The sequence below is a fragment of the Cervus elaphus genome, chromosome 11 (assembly GCF_910594005.1).
Source record: "Cervus elaphus chromosome 11, mCerEla1.1, whole genome shotgun sequence".
NCBI classification, from domain to species: Eukaryota; Metazoa; Chordata; class Mammalia; order Artiodactyla; family Cervidae; genus Cervus; species Cervus elaphus.
The window spans coordinates 97867174-97885909 of NC_057825.1; the positions used below are offsets into that span (position 1 = coordinate 97867174).

General features: G+C 44.2%; 1 protein-coding gene across 8 annotated transcripts in view; it reads left to right on the forward strand.

Moving 5' to 3' along the window:
- Positions 1–18208, forward strand: part of AFF3 (AF4/FMR2 family member 3) — a 612117-nt gene extending 593909 nt beyond the window's left edge. For all 8 annotated transcript variants that reach the window (XM_043918598.1, XM_043918593.1, XM_043918592.1 and 5 more), the window contains 5 exons: positions 4803–4874; positions 6781–6874; positions 10097–10146; positions 10542–10765; positions 14524–18208. In XM_043918598.1, coding sequence (XP_043774533.1) covers positions 4803–4874; positions 6781–6874; positions 10097–10146; positions 10542–10765; positions 14524–14645 — 562 coding nt within the window. In that variant the 3' untranslated portion in view covers positions 14646–18208. The remainder of the gene's footprint in view (positions 1–4802; positions 4875–6780; positions 6875–10096; positions 10147–10541; positions 10766–14523) is intronic.
- The last annotated feature ends 528 nt before the right edge of the window (positions 18209–18736 follow it).

Consider the following 18736-nt stretch of genomic DNA (forward strand, 5'->3'; position numbering starts at 1 on the left):
TCTGGAATTCTAGGCCACCTGAGAGTAGCTGTGTTTTACCATGCCTCACTATTCCAGATGGAAAATGTCTTATTTATTTGTGGCTGGGTTGGGTATTCGTTGCTGAGCACAGGCTTCCTCTCATTGTGGAGAGCAGGGCCTGCTCTTCGTTACAGGGTGTGGGGCCACTCATCACAGGGCCCCCTCTTATCTCAGAGGACGGGCTTAATTGCTCTGCTACATGTGGGCTCCTCCCAGACCAGGGCTGGAACCCACGTCCCCGGTACTGGCAAGCGGATTCTTAACCAATGGACCTCCAGGGAAGTCCTGGAAGATTTCTAATCATCCTAAATTTAATCTTCTTGGTATGCATTGACCCAAGTCAACGATGTTTTTCATCACTCTCCTTCAGGATTCAGAAAAGGATGACAGTCTTTGAAATTGTCATCCCAACATCAAGAACACATCATCTGCAAAATGCACTTTTCAAGAATGTTTTGGAAGTCAATGCTGTCTGGCCCTTTTTCTTATTAAAATATTTCTACTACACCAATGCATTGGTGATTCCTTCATACTGTCTTCTTATTTGGTACAGTACTTTGGACTGTGAAGAAAAGAAATTGCCATATTAAAAAAAAAAAAAAACTTAAAATTACTTTAAGAGATCTTGTTGTTGTTATTCAGTTGCTAAGTTTTGTCTGACTCTTTGCGACCCCGTGGACTGCAGCGTGCCAGGCTGTCCTTCACCGTCCCCAGGAGTTTGCTTAGACCCACGTCCATGGAGACCTTAGTTTCTAATGTTTCGTCCTCTGAATAAGGCACAGACATGGACGCCCACAGGCAGACAGGGAAGAAAGTGGAAGGAAGCAGACAGGCACAGTGCTGTGGGGGATCCTAGAATGCAAGTGCCTTGAGCACAGAGGTTTGGGGGCTTTGTCTGATCTGTTCATTAATGTGTTCATAGCCCCGGGAGGAGTTCCCAGAACATAGTACGCACTCAGTCAACATTACAGATCAGCGGGTCACAGGGCCTGTGGTGAACTGGAGTGTACGTGGTCTGCTTAAGGCATTCACACTTTAAGAACAAACAAACAAACCCAAACAGCAGTAATTGCCTGATTCCATCAGATACGACTGGAGGTGCTGACATGCTCACCTGCTCTGCACCAGGGATGGGACTTGGCGTGGGTGGAGAATACAGTCCATTTTTTAGATGACTGAGTCAAGTCCCTTAAGCTACTCTGAAAACTAAAATAAGAGCTCTTCTTATCTGAGTTAGAAGATAACATTAATTTACTGCTTGAAACTGCATGTTGCCCACCAGGTTTGAGACTCCCTTCCCCCACTGAGAGACTCTGGGGAGCCAGGAGCACTGCTGGAGGCAGGGGTGGGGGGTCCTGCCACAGATGCCCAGCTGACAGTGTGAGAAAACTCCTCTCTCCACCAAGGAGAAAGTGCCTGGGGGACACCGGCAAGTGGAACCCCACCTCCTCAAACCAAAAATTGCACCATGTAGACTTCCTTGGAGGTCCAGTGGTTAAGACTACATGCTTTCATTTCAGGGGGGCATGGGTTCAATTGCTTTTCAGGAAACTAAGATCCCACATGCCAAAATTTTAGGAAAAAACTGTAGCACAAAGGCTCTGAAAATTAAATTGTTATTGGAACCACAACCCACAGAAGTAGGCTAGGACTTGCCTGCTAAACCTAAACAGGATGACTTCCTTTTAAAAGAAAATATTTAAACAGGACCCAGGATCTTCTAACATAATAGCCAGAATATCTAACATAGAGTAGAAATTCACTCATCATACCAAGAAACAAGAAAATCACAGCCAAGATGAGAAAAGACAGTTGGTTGACACCAGTAACCAGGATGAATCAGATGTTAGAATTATCTGACAACGATTTTAAAGCAACTATCATAAAAGTGCTTCAACAAACAATTACAAATTCCCTTGAAACAAAAAAATCAAAGTCTCAACAAAGAAGAAGAAGTTATTTTGGAAAAGAACCAAGTGGAAATTATGGAACTGAGAAATGTAACGGAAATATAAATCTCACTGGCGGGCCACGGGAGTAGAGAGGAGATGACAGAGGATAGGATCAATGAACTTGAGAACAAGAAACAGAATCTACCCCCAACCTAAGCAACCAAGAAAACAGACTGAAAAAGAAGTGGAGAGCTTCAAGCACAATGACAATAGAACTGCCAGGTCATCTTTGGGGTCCCAGAAGAAGGAACTGAAAGATATGTTAAAGAAGTAATGGCTAGGGCTTCCGTGGTGGTTCAGTGGTAAAGAATCCCCCTGCCAATGCAGGACACATGGGTTCCATCCCTGGTCCAGGAGGATCCCACATGCTTCAGAGAAGCTGAGCCCAGGAGCCACAGCTGCTGAAGCCCAGATGCTCCAGAGCCTGCGCTCCACAAGAGCAGAAGCCACAGCAGTGAGACGCCCTCACCCCACAACTCGAGAGCAGCCCCCACTCACCACAGCTGGAGAAAAGCTCATGCAGCAAAAGTGGCCCCGCACAGCCAAAAATCAGTAAATAAATAAAAGTATGTTTTTCAAAAGAAGTAATGACTGAAACTTGCCAAATTTGGCAAAAGGCATAACCCTACAGGTTCAGGAAGCAGAGAAAGCTCCAAACAGCCTAAAGCCAAAGCAATGCATGTCGGTACACCATCAAAACTACATTTCTGACAACTGAAAACAAAGACAAAGTCCTGAAAGCAATGAGAGATGAATGACACATTACCTATCGGGACACCAGTTCTGGTAACAGCAGACGTGCGGCCTGCAACCATGGGGGCTGGAAGCGGCATGCCGTGCTTCCAATGCTGAAAGAGGAAACCTGTCTAACTATCACTTAGATTCAGGGAGACCTCGTTCTTCAGGAATAAAGAGGAAATCAAAATATTCTCAGACTAAGGAAAATGAAGTGTGTTTCTAACAGACCTACCTTTAAAGGTTGGCTAAAGGAAGTTTCTCAAACAGAAAGGAAGCGGCAAAAGAAGGAATCTCGGACCAATAGGAGGAAAGAAAAGGCAACATAAGCAACGGACTGTGGACACATGCAATAAACCACCCTCCTCGTGAGTTATGTAAGCAGAGTGCTCAGTGAGCGAAACAAAAACCATTCCACCATCTGTGATCAGTGCACCTTGTTAGTGCTCAGTCGTGTCTGACTCTTTGCGACCCCGTGGACTGTAGCCCACCAGGATCCTCTGCCCCTGGATTTCCCAGGCAAGAATACTGGAGTGGGGTGCCATTCCCTTCACAGGGGATCTTCCGGACCCAGGGATCGAACCCGGCAGGTCTCCCACATTGTAGGCAGGTTCTTTACCACCTGAGCTACCAGGGAAGTCCATCTGATGCTCCAGGCAATGTACTTAAAGGCATAAACATGGAAGTAAGGTTTCTACTCTTCATGCAGAGTAGAAAATGTTGGTACCAATTAACTGTGAGCAACAACTATGAGAACTAAACAAAAGGGATACACTCGAAAAGGGAGGAGGTTCAAGAGGGAGGGAACGTAAGTGTACCTACGGCTGATTCATGTTGATGTATGGCAGAAACCAACACAACATTGTAACGCAATTATCCTCCAATTAAAAATAATAGGTTTTTACACACTCGCCCTGTGCGATGGCCCACACTCTGTCTGTGCAGTCTGCTTTGCTCTGAATCTGAATAAATCCATGTCTTACCTATCAAAAAATAAATAAATAAAATTTTTAAAAGCACCTCAAATCTACATGCATTGGAGACAGTGTTATTACAGTATCATTTCTTGAGCAACTTGCAACAAGCCAGCCCACTATGCTAAGAGTTTTACAGATGCTGTTTCACTTAATCTCTTCAGCAATACTATGCGATCAGCAGTAATGTACTCATCTTACTTTATAAATAAGGGAAAGGATGCTCAAAGATGTTAATTTGTGTAAGCTCCCCTGACTAATAAGTGACTAACCTGGGATTTGAACCCAGAACTCCCTGACGGTTCCCCAGCCTGCCTCAGGCCTCTCCAAGGATCTGCAAGTAACTTGGTGTATTATTGGAGAAAGGAATGACCGTGGACTGCTGGTTCAGAGAAATAAGTGAGATTGAGTAAAGTTCATAAAATCTACTAGTTATGCATCCAGGATACTGCTGTCAAAATAAGAGTTTTGTAACAATTAAAAAAAAAGGTAAACCCATGCATTCATCTGAGGACAAAGAGTAAACATTTTTCTGGAGATTGGTCCAAAAGGGTTGAACTTTACCAACATCTTCTCAGCCACTCAGCCATGGATCAGAATTTGTAAAAATGGATGCATCACCATATACGCGGGTAATGCTTGAATAGGTAACACTCTTGACCATCTGTAGAATTTGGACTTGTATTGTTAAAAAGCAGAAAGTAGCTAGATGGTCATCAAAGTCATTTTGTTCTAGTTGTGACAATAATGTCATGGTTAGGTGAAATGGGGCAACCTCAGTTGGCTTGCAAGAAAGAACTGTCAGGGCTTCCCAGGTGGCTCAGTGGTAAAGAACCCGCCTGCCAATGCAGGAGATGTGGCTTCAGTCCCTGGGTCAGGAAGATCCCCTGGAGAAGGGAGTGGCAGCCCACTGCAGCATGCTTGCCCGGGAAGTCACACGGACAGAGGAGCCTGGCAGGCTGTAGTCCACGGGGTCACAAAGAGTCGAAGATGACTTGGTGACTAAATAACAATAAAATCCGCAAGCACCATGAAAAACTAAGAGAACTACCAACCTAGATGTTCGATGGCTAATAAGAAAGCTTTATCTCTTTTTCTTTCCTTTTTTTTTCTTTTTAAGGTATGCCATGAGACTAAAAACCCACTCCAGCCCCAACGCCACACCAGAGGATAAACAGCTGGCTGCATTATGGTAAGTGCACCGTATCGGCTTAAAATAGCCACCCCAGCCTTGTACATCTCCACTGGCGAACCTGGTGACCTGGTCCCAAAGTGCATGACGTGTTCACAGTGCTTCTAACACCAAACTGATGGCATATCTAGAGGTGGCCGTGGAGAGCCTGCACCCTGCTGTCCTATGCATGAGGGGAATTCATGACTAAAAGTGAACAGGTCTGTGACACAAGGACTCATTCTGTGTGTGTGTGTGTGTGTGTGTGTGTTTTAATATCAGGTAAGTTTGTGTTTTAATCATTTGAATGTGAATTGTGCCCAATGTAATCTCTCATATTTAACATTTTGGATGCAATCAAAATGACTCATCTGTCTCTTTACGTGTGGGATTAGTAGGGCTGAGTCAAGACGGTATGTTCAAGTTCTCAACACGTTAAACTGAGGAGCCGTTCCTTGCACTTTGATAATCAAAGACTTTTTAAATGTTAATCAACATGTAATAGGTTTTTTTCTATAATAACAGAAATTATAATGATTATGTGATTATAATAACAATAATTTTCCCCATGACATTTCCTCAGGACACCTCACTCAACTCTATCAAATTACAGGACACCTCTCTGTTAGTTCCTGCTGTGATAAGGAACCAAAATGTCTCTCTCTGACGGTTCATACTCCACCCTAGAACCGGATTTGCAAGTCATAGAACTGAATCTCGAAATAGTAATAGTAATCATAATAACAGTGACAGACACAAAGGAGAGGGTCTCTGATAGTTTTGCATCACCAGTTCCTGTAGAGTTTGATGTGCTGTTACTCAGGGATACATTGTATTAGTACAACACAGGGAATGAATGCAGCCAATATTTTGTAATAACTGTAAATAGAAAGTAACCTTTAAAAATTGTATAAAAATAAATTTTAAAATTTAAATAAAAAGATAAAGTTTGAGACCATTAAGTTGTATTTTCTAGGTTGGTATTCTACTATGTCAATACCATATCTGAGTTAGCAAATAATTATGAGTGAAAAGCACCAAGGAATAGTTGATATGGCTCAGGAAATGCTTTCTATGCTCTTTTCAAACTTTAACTTTCATGTTAGGATTAATAAATTAACTATGATTAGTTCATATTATATAAGAGGGATTACTGGTATGTAAATAACAAATACATAAACTATAAAAATAATAACTACTCCCAACATAGTTTTTAATTATTTATAAAACACATTCATATCTGTTACTTTATTTGAACTAATCATAGTCCAGTAAAGTAGGTTTTTTTTAACTTTTTGTTTTATGTTGGAGTATCGCCGGTTAACAGTGATGTGATAGTTTCAGGTGATCAGCAAAGGGATTCAGCCATACATACACATGTATCCATTCTCCCTCAGTAAAGCAGCTTAAAAGGGAAGGTGACAAAAACAGGTAGAAGGGCTGTGCTTTCAACAAACCCACGGCCAGAAGTTCAAGATGTCCGAGGAAAATCAGAGTAAATTAGTTCTGCCCTGAAGTTTACCCAGAAAGCAGAGCGCTGTGCTAGCGCTTCTCACTCCTCTTGTGGAGAGAGACTGCCCTCTAGTGGTGGAAGAAGAAAATGGCCAGCTGCTTGGTCCCAACGAAGACGCAATAAAGCTATCTGTTTGTACTTCCATTCTTTCTTTATATATGTACACACATTGTTTATTGATTGATATTTATATTATTTATGTATATATGTTCTTTATACATGAAGTGATGTTTTTAATGGAGTAACTCTGAAGTTTTGAATCACATCAAACAAATAGGAAGGTCAGATACCTGCAGACATACATGCATGTATAGAAATACTTAATATATATATAATCATGCTATGAACATTGAGTGCTTTGGAACAACAAGATTGTTGGCACAGGGGCCACTCACTTATCTCTTCCTGCCGCAGTTACCGATGCCTGGCTCTTCTGTACTGGCGGATGTTTCGACTCAAAAGGGATCACGCTGTGAAGTATTCAAAGGCACTTATCGACTATTTCAAGGTACTGTCTGGCTAACGGGCAGAATGTTGTATGCAGTTTTCTCCCTGTCAAGGACATGTTCAATGTAGAATCCACTGATTTGGGGCTAATACAGGAGACATCTGAAATCTGCACTAACCCCATTTACGACCTACTCATGGCATTCAGGGCTCAGAGAACCCATCTAATTTATCCCCCTGCCTGTGTCCAAGTATTTTTATAGCCCCTAGAGAAAGAAGATCCTGTTACCCACCCCAGTGTCCTAGGAGATCCATCTTTATAGCTAACATAAATTCCTCGTGTTCACTCAGAGCTTCCTCTTAGAAGTAGCTCCTTAGAAATAACTCCTCTTTGCTATCTCCAGTCACTAATTTAATTTTTAATAAAGGTGTTATTTTAAATGACAAGAAATGGCTTGGTAGAACCCAGAGGCACTAGAATAGCACTGTGCACATAAAAGGATAGAATTGGAAACTGTGCTTTTTTAGGGAATGAAATCATTTTCATTGGGAGAATGAAGAAAGAGGAGGGGAGACAAAAAAAAACCTCTGTGTTCTGTTGTGAAGTGGACGTGACATCATAATTTATTAGAGACTTTTTGCCTCTTCACTGACCATTTGACTATAGAAACAAGAAATTATACCATCTCTGCCTCCAGCAATCTTTATCAGATACACAGCCATCATTTTATATTTATTTTTGGCTGCACTGGGTCTTTGTTACTGAGTGGGCTTTTCTTTAGTTGCAGCGAGCAGGGGGTGCTCTTCTTGAGGTGCCCAGGCTTCTCCTTGCGGTGGCTTCTCCTGCTGAGCGCACAGGACCGAGGCGCCTGGGCTTCAGCAGCGGCAGCATGCAGGTTCAGCAGCTGCGGCTCCTGGGCTCTAGCGCTCAGGCTCAGAAACTGCAGTGCACAGGCTTCTAGTCGCTCCATGCCCGGACCAGGAATCTTCCCGGACCATGTCCCCCCGCACTGGCAGGCGAATCCTTATCCACTGCACCACCAGGGAGGTCCCCACGGTCATCATTTTTGATCTTTAATCCCCAACCTCCACTTCTTGGAGATGATTTCTGACGGCCCGGCTGTGTTGGAGGTCCTGTGGGCCATGTCCATCCAGTAGCCTGGCCATGCATGTAGAGTATCCAGGTGCTAAGTAAAAAAGGTAACTGTCTTAGTCCATTGACAATCATGGGTTATAATGACAAGTACTAACACTAAGAATCTCCCTTTACTTTGGGTGCCTAAGTTTAAGATGAATCATTTTCAAAAATTCAGAATCTAAGAGCTATTTTGGGCTCCAAAATCACTGCAGCCATGTGAATGGTGGCTGCAACCATGAAATTAAAAGACACTTGCTCCTTGGAAGAAAAGTTATGACCAACCTAGACAGCATATTAAAAAGCAGAGATATCACTTTGTCAACAGAGGTCCATCTAGTCAAAGCTATGGTTTTACTAGAAGTCATATATGGGTGTGAGAGTTGGACTATAAAGAAAGCTGAGCCACCGACGAATTGATGCTTTTCAACTGTGGTGTAGAGGTAGACTCTTGAGAGTCCCTTGGACTGCAAGGAGATCCAACCAGTCAATCCTAGAGGAAGATCAACCCTGAATATTCATTGGAAGGACTGATGCTGAAGCTGAAACTCCAATACTTTGGCCACCTGATGTGAAGAACTGACTCACTGGAAAAGAGCCTGATGCTGGGAAAGACTGAAGGCAGGAGGAGAAGGGGACGACAGGATGACATGGTTGGATGGCATCACTGACTCAATGGACATAAGTTTGAGCAAGTCCTGGGAGTTGTGATGGGCAGGGAAGCCTGGTGTGCTGCAGTCCATCGGGCTGTAAAGAGCTGGACACGACTGAGTGACTAAACTGACTGAAGAGCTATTACTTAGGAGTTATTATAGTAAAGCAAAGCACTTAAAGAAAGAAAGAATCCGAACTCTAAGCCACAGAGCTTACCACAGAACTTTTAAGAGATCCAAGTTCTTAATGTATGTGGATTGTCTGTGAAACTGTACAGAATGAACAGAGAACGTAGCTTAAAGATCAGAACTCCCCCTCCAGAAGTTCCTGGTAGATACCCTAAATCAAAGGCTATTTCAATACTACTTAAAGTTCAAAGATCATGAAAACTTTAGGAAACAATGATTAGTGTTAGTTGCTCAGTCATGTCGGACTCTGCGATGCCATGGACTATAGCCCTCCAGGCTCCTCTGTCCGTGGGATTCTCCGGGCAAGAATACTGGAGTGGGTTGCCATTCCCTTCTCCAGGGGATCTTCCCAACTCAGGGATTGAACCTGGTCTTCATTATTGCAGGTAGATTCTTTACCATCTGAGCCACCAGGAAACAATGATAGTTGGTTCTTAAAAATAAGTTTCGTCAGTACAACTGGCTCTGAAAAACAGGACTTTGCCCCCACGCGTGTCTTTTATAGCCACAGGACCTCAGTTGTAGTGAAAGAGAACTGAAGGCAATGTTGCGCAATTCCCATGTGTAAGGCCATTTCTTACCATTTTGATAACACCTCCACTAAAAGCTAAAAAATCAGTCACCACTTCATAAAATTCTTTTTAACCAAAAGAAACATTTTGTCTCTGGGGAACCACGCTGAGGCTATTATATTTTTCTTGTTTCTGGAAGGGAACATTCACATCCATATTATAAAGACCATTTTTTCCTTAACAATCTCACAGACTTATGTCCAAGAAAGCTTCATTGGACTCTCAGGGAGGAAATCTTCTGTACATTTAGAAACTTTCCTTGCCAAAGGCAAAATGTCTTTTAAATGCCTGATGCAAACAACTGGCTCAGGCAACAAATCCTAAATCAGAATATTTAAATAAATCAGAATTTTTGAATTCACTCTCTGTTAAGGAAATACATTTAATCTATTGTTCAAGAGCAACTTCCTTTAAGAGAAATACTTTAAAGCTTTGTAAGTTAAAACAGTAACAGTTGATGTCTCATATATTTTCAGGCATTAAATGTATGTCAACAGTTCTGCAAATATGCCCTACATTTAATATAAGATGTTCTCAGTGTATGTGTGGGAGGGGGGTTGCCCGAAGCCAATAGCTTAGTAATTATAACTTCCCAGATCCAGTTTCTCTGAACCTGCATTTTATCTACAGTGTCTGCCATTACTTCTCTCAGCGGTCACCTAAGAACATGTTACTGTGGGCTGTTTAAACTCAAGCAGATGGTACTCACTGTCAACATTTTTGTTTTCTTGCAGAATTCGTCTAAAGCTGCCCAAGCCCCATCTCCATGGGGGGCCAGTGGAAAGTAAGTTCATTTTTGCGAAGTGAAGGTGATAAATGAGATGTTGCATGAAGCTGAGCAAGGGCTTCCTGGGGGCTCAGTGGTAAATTACCCGCCTGCCAATGCAGGATATTCAAGAGACGGGTTGGAGACCTGGGTCGGGAAGATCCCATGGAGGAGGAAACGGCAACCCACTCCAGTATCCTTGCCTGGAGAATCCCATGGACGGAGGAGCCTGGTGGGCTACAGTCCATGGAGTTGCAAAGAGTTGGACACGACTGAGCCCTCCCAGCCCAAACACATACCCACATACACACACAGGAAGCTGGGCAACGCGCTACAGTTGACAGTGCCCTGAGGGGCCGCCCGACCTCACCCGGTACTAACCTCTCCTGTTTCTCCATGCTCTCCCCTTCCAGGAGCACTGGAACCCCATCCCCCATGTCTCCCAACCCGTCCCCCACCGGCTCCGTGGGCTCTCAGGGGAGCCTGTCCAACGCCAGCGCCCTGTCCCCATCAACCATCGTCAGCATCCCGCAGCGCATCCACCAGATGGCAGCCAACCACGTCAGCATCACCAACAGCATCCTGCACAGCTACGACTACTGGGAGATGGCAGACAACCTGGCCAAGGAGAACAGAGGTGCGTGCACCCCGGGGAGGCGTGCGCGGGCCAGCCACAGCTCGGGGAGGCAGCCTCATCCGTGGGCGTCACCGCGAGACCTTACCATTCACCGAAGTAGAAGCTGTCACCTGAGTGAACTTTCCCTGACTGCTCCCCCTGCTCAGCACCTCTGGGGCCTTTGCCTGTCTTTATCGTTACTGTGGGAAAGATCAGAGATGGAGATGGGGTTAGAGATGATACAGGTACCAATGACATAGATACAGGCTTTAAAGATGTGCACACATATGTTTTTCCTTTAGACAGTGAGGTCCTTGAATAGGGATGACATTTTATTCAACTTTGTAACCGTAAGACCTGCACAGTGCCTAGAACATAGCTACGGATCTGAATGTTCCTGGGTTTCCCAGGTGGTGCTAGGGGAAAGAACCCACCTGCCAATGCAGGAGGCGTAAGAAACACAGGTTCAATCCCTGGGTCAGAAAGATCCCCTGGAGGAGGGCGTGGCAATCCACTCCAGTATTTTTGCCTGGAGCATCCCTGGACAGAGGAGCCTGGCGGGTTGCAGGCCATACGGTCTCGAAGAGTTGGACACGACTGAAGTGCCTTAACACACACACACACGTGAATGTTACTGCCTATTCAAATGATAGCTGGTTACTACTGAAAAAAAGGTTTTTATGGGTAAGCTGTATTTCTTTCTTTTTAATTAACTTTTATTGGAGTATGGTTGCTTTACAGTGTTGTGTTAATTTCTGCCGTGTGGATATATATATCCCTTTTTTTCTGATTTCCTTCCCATTTAGGTCACCGCAGAGCCTGGTAGAGTTCCCTGAGCTATACAGTAGCTGTATTTCTTTTAAATAATGTTTGTTTTTACTCATAAAAGCATGTTTAAACTTGTATGTATGTAAACTATGGCTAAATTTGTAAAGTACAGAAAATAGAGAAAAAAATTTTTAATTATCAGTAATCTTATCACGGGCTTCCCTGATGGCTCAGTGGTAAAAAACCCACTTGTCATGCAGGAGACATGGTTCGATCCCAGGGTCAGAAAGATCCCCTGGAGAAGGAAATGGCAACTCACTCCAGTATTCTTGCCTGGAAATTCCATGGACAGAGGAGCCTGGTGGGCTACAGTCCACGGACGCTAAGTCAGACACGACTTAGCGACTAAGCAGCAACAATCTTGTCACTAAGAAATAGCACTATTAACATTCTATTGAAATGCCGTCGAGTCTTCTCCAAACATGCATGATTTTTACCAAAATAAGATTATAGTGTATGTACAGTTTTACATCCTTTTTTTCATTTTACATTATATCAGGCATATTTTCATGTCACTAACTAGTTCAAAAACACCCTTTATGATGGCTCTGTAACACTGTCATAATAGTGGTTATACAGTCACGTGTGTTACTCAGTCGTGTGACCCCTTTGTGACCCCATGGACTGTAGCTTGCCAGGCTCCTCTGTCCATGGGATTCTCCAGGCCAGAACACTGAAGTGGCTTGCCATTTCCCTCTCCAGGCATCTTCCCAACCCAGGGATCGAACCGTGGTCTCCTGCACTGCAGGCGGAAGCTCTACTGTCTGAGCTGCTAGGGAGCTGAGCTACTTTATACAGTCATAAAGTATCACAGTTTCTCAAACCATTCCCCTGCTGTTGAACATTTATGTTACTTCCACTCTCTTCCACTATTACGAATAACAGTATGACAGATATCTTCATAGAAATCATTGTTCGTATTTCTGATTATCTTCTGACAGGAGGGAATTGTAGAAATAGAATGTTGAGGTCAACAGGTATAGATTCTTTTAAGACATGCATTGTTATGAAAGAAAGTGAAGTGTTAGTCGCTTAGTCGTGTCTAACTCTTTCCACCCCATGGACTAGAGCCTGCCAGGCTCCTCTGTCCACGGGATTCTCCAAGCAAGCATGTTGGAGCAGGTAGCCATTCCCTTCTCCAGGGGACCTTCCCGACGCAGGGATTGAACCCGAGTCTCCTGCTTTGCAGGCAGATTCTTTATTGTCTGAGCCACCAGGGAAGCCCTGATTGGTATATATGTTATTAATTTTCTCCCTACCAAGTTCCTGCTCTTTCTCCAGTGCTGAGAGCTTTGTTCCCATGGTAACATGCTTCTGAGGCCGAGACTGACAAGTTCACGGTGAGATGAGGACCAGTGGCAGAGAGGCAGCTGGGCCCTGAGCACGTGAAACCGATGGTGTAACCAGACGGGACACAACAGCAGCTCAGGGATGGTGCACCCAGAAATCCCAGTGGGGATGCCACGGAGATCAGGGCCGGGGGCCAAGACCAGCAGGACAGGCTCCCTAGAGGAGCTGGCACAGAACAGGGTTTTGAAAAGCAGATAGTGGTCGAGTAGCTGAGATGGAGTCGGGGTGGATGTCACAGGTGAATAAAAGAGCAAGGACAAATGTACAAAGGTTTCTACGCCCGGTTTGGGAGAACCTGAGCAGGCCAGGCTCCAGATGGTGCCACCAGCTGCCACCTGGCCCTCAGCAGAGCCACACATCCAGTCTGAAGTCCACCTGGCTTCCCCCAACCTGCCCTTCGCCCCTGGCTCTGCTCCTGGCTTCCTGCCACGCTGCCCTCCCTGCCACCTGGACCCTGGCTCTTCTCTGAGCCTCCCTCGTGGGACCTCACTCAGCACATCCGGTAGCACCTTTCAGAACCTCGTCCCAGGGCCTCGGGCTTCCCTGGCGGCTCAGACAGTAAAGAATCTGCGTGCAGTGCAGAAGAGCAGGGTGCAGCCCCTGGGTCGGGAAGGTCCCCTGGAGAAGGGAATGGCTACCCACTCCGATATGCTTGCCTGGAGAATCCCATGGGCAGAGGAGCCTGACGGGCTGCAGTCCGTGGGGTCGCCAGGAGTCAGACATGGCTGAGCGACTAACACTTTCAATATTCAGATATATATATATACACATACATATTTAGTGCATATATGCACACTTTCCCCAGATTCTCACTTCCAGAGAGAGCTGTTCAGTGGTCTTGGACAGTGCACCATGGCAGCCACGTGAATGGATTTGTCTCTGTCAGCCGCCAAACTGCAGTCTCTGAGATGGCAGAGCCTATGCATTCTTCATCTTGGTGTCCTCTCTGCCTCCACCCTTGTGCCCCTAGCATAGCGCCTTGGCAGTGTTCATATGTTTAATGCAAGGACAAACCCAGAGAAGGTTCACAGATTGGCTGGCAACCTCAGTAGAGATGTCTCAGAACCTGTCTGTGAACAAGGCCCTACACTATAGCACAGGGAACTCTACTCAGGATTTTGCAATAACCTATAAGGGAAAAGAAGCTGAATGTTATTTCACATATGACTGAATCACTATGCTGTACTCCTGAAACTAACACAACATTGGAAATCAACTCTCCTCCAGCAGAATAAAAATAAAAGACAGTTTATACAAGCTGATTGCTCCCAAAGCCAGAACAAATCCATCCCTGATTTGCCTCCAGGAGCCCCGGACTCCCCCAGGGGCTCAGCATCTAGCACAGTTGAGTACAGTGTAAAGGCTGCCAGAGCTTCAGGCCGAGTTCAGGGTGAGAGGTGTCACTGCGGGAAGGACGGTGCCACCCGGGGAAGTCAGTTTTCCTTGCTTTCTGGCTGAATAGGTGTCATTGGTTTGAATTAGAAGTGGCCAGTCGAGGGACTCTCGGGACGCAGGTGCACTCTCTGCCGGGGGGCTCCCGTCACGTGGCGGGACCGGGCGCTGAGCGTGTATCCCGCTGACGACCCTCTCTGTCTCACCAGAATTCTTCAACGACCTGGACCTGCTCATGGGGCCGGTCACACTGCACAGCAGCATGGAGCACCTGGTCCAGTACTCCCAGCAGGGCCTCCACTGGCTGCGGAACAGCGCCCACCTGGCCTGAACGCCGCCCCGGCCGCGGCGGGCGCGTCTCCAGGACGGCCCAGCGCTTCTGGACACTGTGCTCCCCACCTTCCCGGCCGCAGCGTTTCTCGAAAGGCGGTGAATATTTTCCAGCATCGAACAGCAGTCTGTTCTCCCAGGGCGTGTGTGTTTGTGTGTGTGGGTGTGGAATAAGCTGCCGGTGGAGGTGTGTAAGACACAACAGTTCTCTAGAACACATCTCCTGTGTCCCACTTCCAGCATCCCAGGCTAGACAAAGTGATCTGACGTTTCTGATTAGAGAAAACACACTCACTCACACACACACACACATTTTCTAGTTCAAAGCTCAACCGTGACTTCTTAGAATATTCAACCAAAATCTCATGGGTTAGTGAACCAGGTGCAATAGAGCACACCAAAAGCTTGACTGCCCGTTAAGATGAACCCAGCTCTTATACTATTGATTCCTTTCAGTATTAATATCCTTTTCTCCCATTATTTTTTTATTGTCTGTATTAATGGGTTTTTGAATAATGAAAATAAGTCAGTTATTTTTGTGCTGGACGTTTACTAGATTGCATGTTACCAAATACCCTGCTTTTTGTCTAGTCCCTTCCCTCCTCCATCCAATTCTCTATCTAACTCTGCTATCAACTAAACGTGTTAGACGCAAATGACTCGACTCCCATGGGCCTTCCCTGCCCCCCAAAATAGGATGACCATGACCCTGACCCTGAGATTTGGTGGGGAAAAAAAAAAAACAAAAAACTCTGTGTCTTTGAAAACGCACCCACATGGAAGCAGCAGCAGCTGTGTCCCCGGGCTCGGCGAGGAACTGACCCCCGCACATGCCAGGAGCCCCCCGGCACGTGTGTTCCTTCCTCCCGCCACTGTGACCCCAGGGGCTGTGCAGCCCCGTGGGTTTGTCAGCCGATACTTTTCAACAAGTCTTTTCTTTCCGTGAGAGCTTTCTTACCCATGTTCTTGGCCAAATGAGGACATTGTCTCGGATGTCCCTTCCCTCGGAATCTGTCTGTTGCTTTGTCAGGCCAAGAACTGTTTGCTGCAATGATTCTGTCTAATCCTGTCTTTGGAGAAAGTGCCGTGCAGACCTTAAATGCATTTTTGACCTGGGGTATGTATGTCAGGGTCTGATGAGCAGGTTGCCCACCACAGAGCAGGTGATCCCTGTAGTGATTGAGGTTCTGTCTGGGGTAGCAGCGACCCGAACATCATGCTTAAGCCCCCGTGCATCTGGTACGTGTATGTCTTCCCCCGATTCTTTTTTGTTTTGTTTAATTAAGTTTACATTTTAGTTTTTTCAACATTTTGTTTACAGTGTTTGAAATTTCTTTTGTTGTCTGAAATTTATTTCTTTTATTGTCTCTTGTCATATCCTAGATTTAGTGTTCCTGTTAAATATATTTGAATACAAAGATATTGGTAAAAAAGAAAAACTCCTGGAAAGGAGGATATACCTTGTCATGCTTTAAAAACAAAAATAATGACCTTGATGCCTCTCACTTGACAAAATTACCCCATGACAGCCTGAGAAAGACAGATGATGGGGTACATGGAATAATCCATTTTTCAAGGTGGTGGTAACATAAAATACTTATATCAGATGCTAATGGTCTCACTGGTTTGGTTGCAATGTTAACATTTTCATCAGCCTGATCTGTGGGTGGGAAATCAGATTGCTGTAATCCCCTAGCTCTAAGCACTGATTCAAAACTGTGCAAGTGATTGAACAGCTTTGGCGATTTGAAATTCATTCAATGAACAAGTGAAGGCTTTGTGAAATTTGTATTTGGTGTTGGCCTTTAAGCAGCTGGAAATATTAACAATACTTCTTTTTTCACATTTATCCAACTGCGGTGCTTCTGACATTCCTTTCACTAATTATTACTAGATCTCCCCTTCCCATTGGGGTCTCACTTAAGACATTTTTGTTTTTGTTTGTTTGGTTGGTTTTTTTTTTTTTTGGAGGACTGAGGCTTAGTTCTACTCACTGTTGCTGAATTCTGATGAAATGTTCAGACTCTCACATAAAAGGACGGCCCCCCAGTGTCCCTCAGGCATCCCTGGGTGCCTTTCTGATCTTATCCACCGTTAAGCCCCAGGCCCCATGGTGGCATCCACGTAGTGTGCTCACATGTAAAGGCACAGGCTGTCTCCAGCCGGTTGTGCCCCAGCACTGCATCAGAACGCCGTGAGCCGCGGTCGTTTCCAACAAAACGTGAAACCAGTTAACTGGGGGCAGTCACAGCATGCCATTCTTCTCTGTCTCATTTCATTGGTGGAGCATGTCGGGGCAGTGGTTGTTCCTTGCTTTGGCATCAGTGCTTTTGATAAGGAAGCATCTTCTGATCATTGCTGGTCCCTTTTCTTTAGTTTTGTTCAAAGTAAAAATAGCTTTCTTGTGTTTTCTGATTATGAAACTAACAGACACTCATGGTGAAAATTCAAACAATACAGACAAGTGTAAAGTAGGAAGTACTCAGCCCCAACCCCCAGAGACAGCACTGCTCACACTTCCCTGTATATCCTTCGGGAGAGTCTCCCATTTAAATGTAGAATGTCTATCATCATTTCCTTCTATTTGAAGACATTATTTCTTCAGAAGTTCAGTACAAGTTCAACTGGCCTTATCCCTCCATGACCTGAATGGACCTGGATCACAATTGTTAGAAATATCTTTGAAAGAGAGGAACCCAAATAATATTCATGATTAAAGTGTGGGATTTGTTACCATTCGACACAGATCAGACTTACATGCAGAATTGTGCTTGGGAAGAGAGGTTCGGTTAAAATGTTATTTCTGGAAACTTTCAAATTGCAAACGGAAAGTCGGACCCACTGTCTAAAGAGAAATGTACTGGAAAAAAAAATCTGAAAAGTTGACAAACTGTGTATTGGATTGAAGATGTGGAATCAACGCAGTGAGCTTTTCTGCACTAAAACGTACCCTCGTATCTACAACAAAGATGTGTGTATTACATAACAGTGATGTGTACATTTCTGACATCCCATACATAATATACACAGTTTGTATAAATGCATACATTTAAAAATATATATGTACAGTACAGCTACCATAAAACTGTAGTACGCTTGAAGGATATGACCAGTGCCTAATGTTGAGTATAAGTCACTGCGTGTTTAAATCACCTCGGAAGTGCAGTAATTGTTATCAGATTAATCAGTGCAGCCAATCTTATTTATGAACCACATCTTTGAAACTGTGCAGTAGTATATACATATATATTTTTAAATAACATTTTTCACAGTTTTCCAGAGTTACTGTTGAAATCTGTATCACCAAAAAAAAAAAAAAAGCAAGATTTTTTTTAATGATGTAGACACTCTCCAAACCCAGTAATCTGTGTGTGATTTCCTGTTTGTAGATACCCAAGACACTTTAGCAGTCACCAGCCTTAATGCATGTACAGGATATTATTGTGACTTAATTTATCTGCAGTTTTTAATCCATGTGAAATTGGAATTTATAAACTGACTTGGATTAACTATGTCTGCCTTTCTAAGGTTGCAAATGTTACATTAAATGATTTATGTTGTAAATGAGAGACATCGAGTTGTACGTAAAAAAAGAAAAAATGTCCACCAATTTCTGTGAATATTTTTACAAGGAAACTTCAGACTCAAAATATATTCAAATAAGCATTCTGGTCCCCAGTTCATAATCTCTGTAGAATGGACCTTGTAGTTTCATAAAAATTTTTAAATGACGCTTCCAACATATTATCATTACTAAGTCTGATATTTTTCATGGGGGAAAAAAGTAATGTTTTCATTATTGGAAGTATAGTTTGCTACTTGTCTTTGCCATTTCCCAGCATATTTACACACATGTGTGTGAGAACACACCCACAGTGTCCCAGAAAATGCTGAATCGGAAGCTTAAGGGGTTATTTTAATAGCTACACTGGTGCCTGTCCAACCAGCAGCCCCAGGACACCGTTTTACTCAACATTCCATGATGACAGAAGTTAATTCCCTCACTTGTGTCTACCAGGTTTTTCCAACTCTAACCAACATGGTGGAATAATGTCAGCATTATTGAGCGAAATGAGAGAATTTTGAACTACC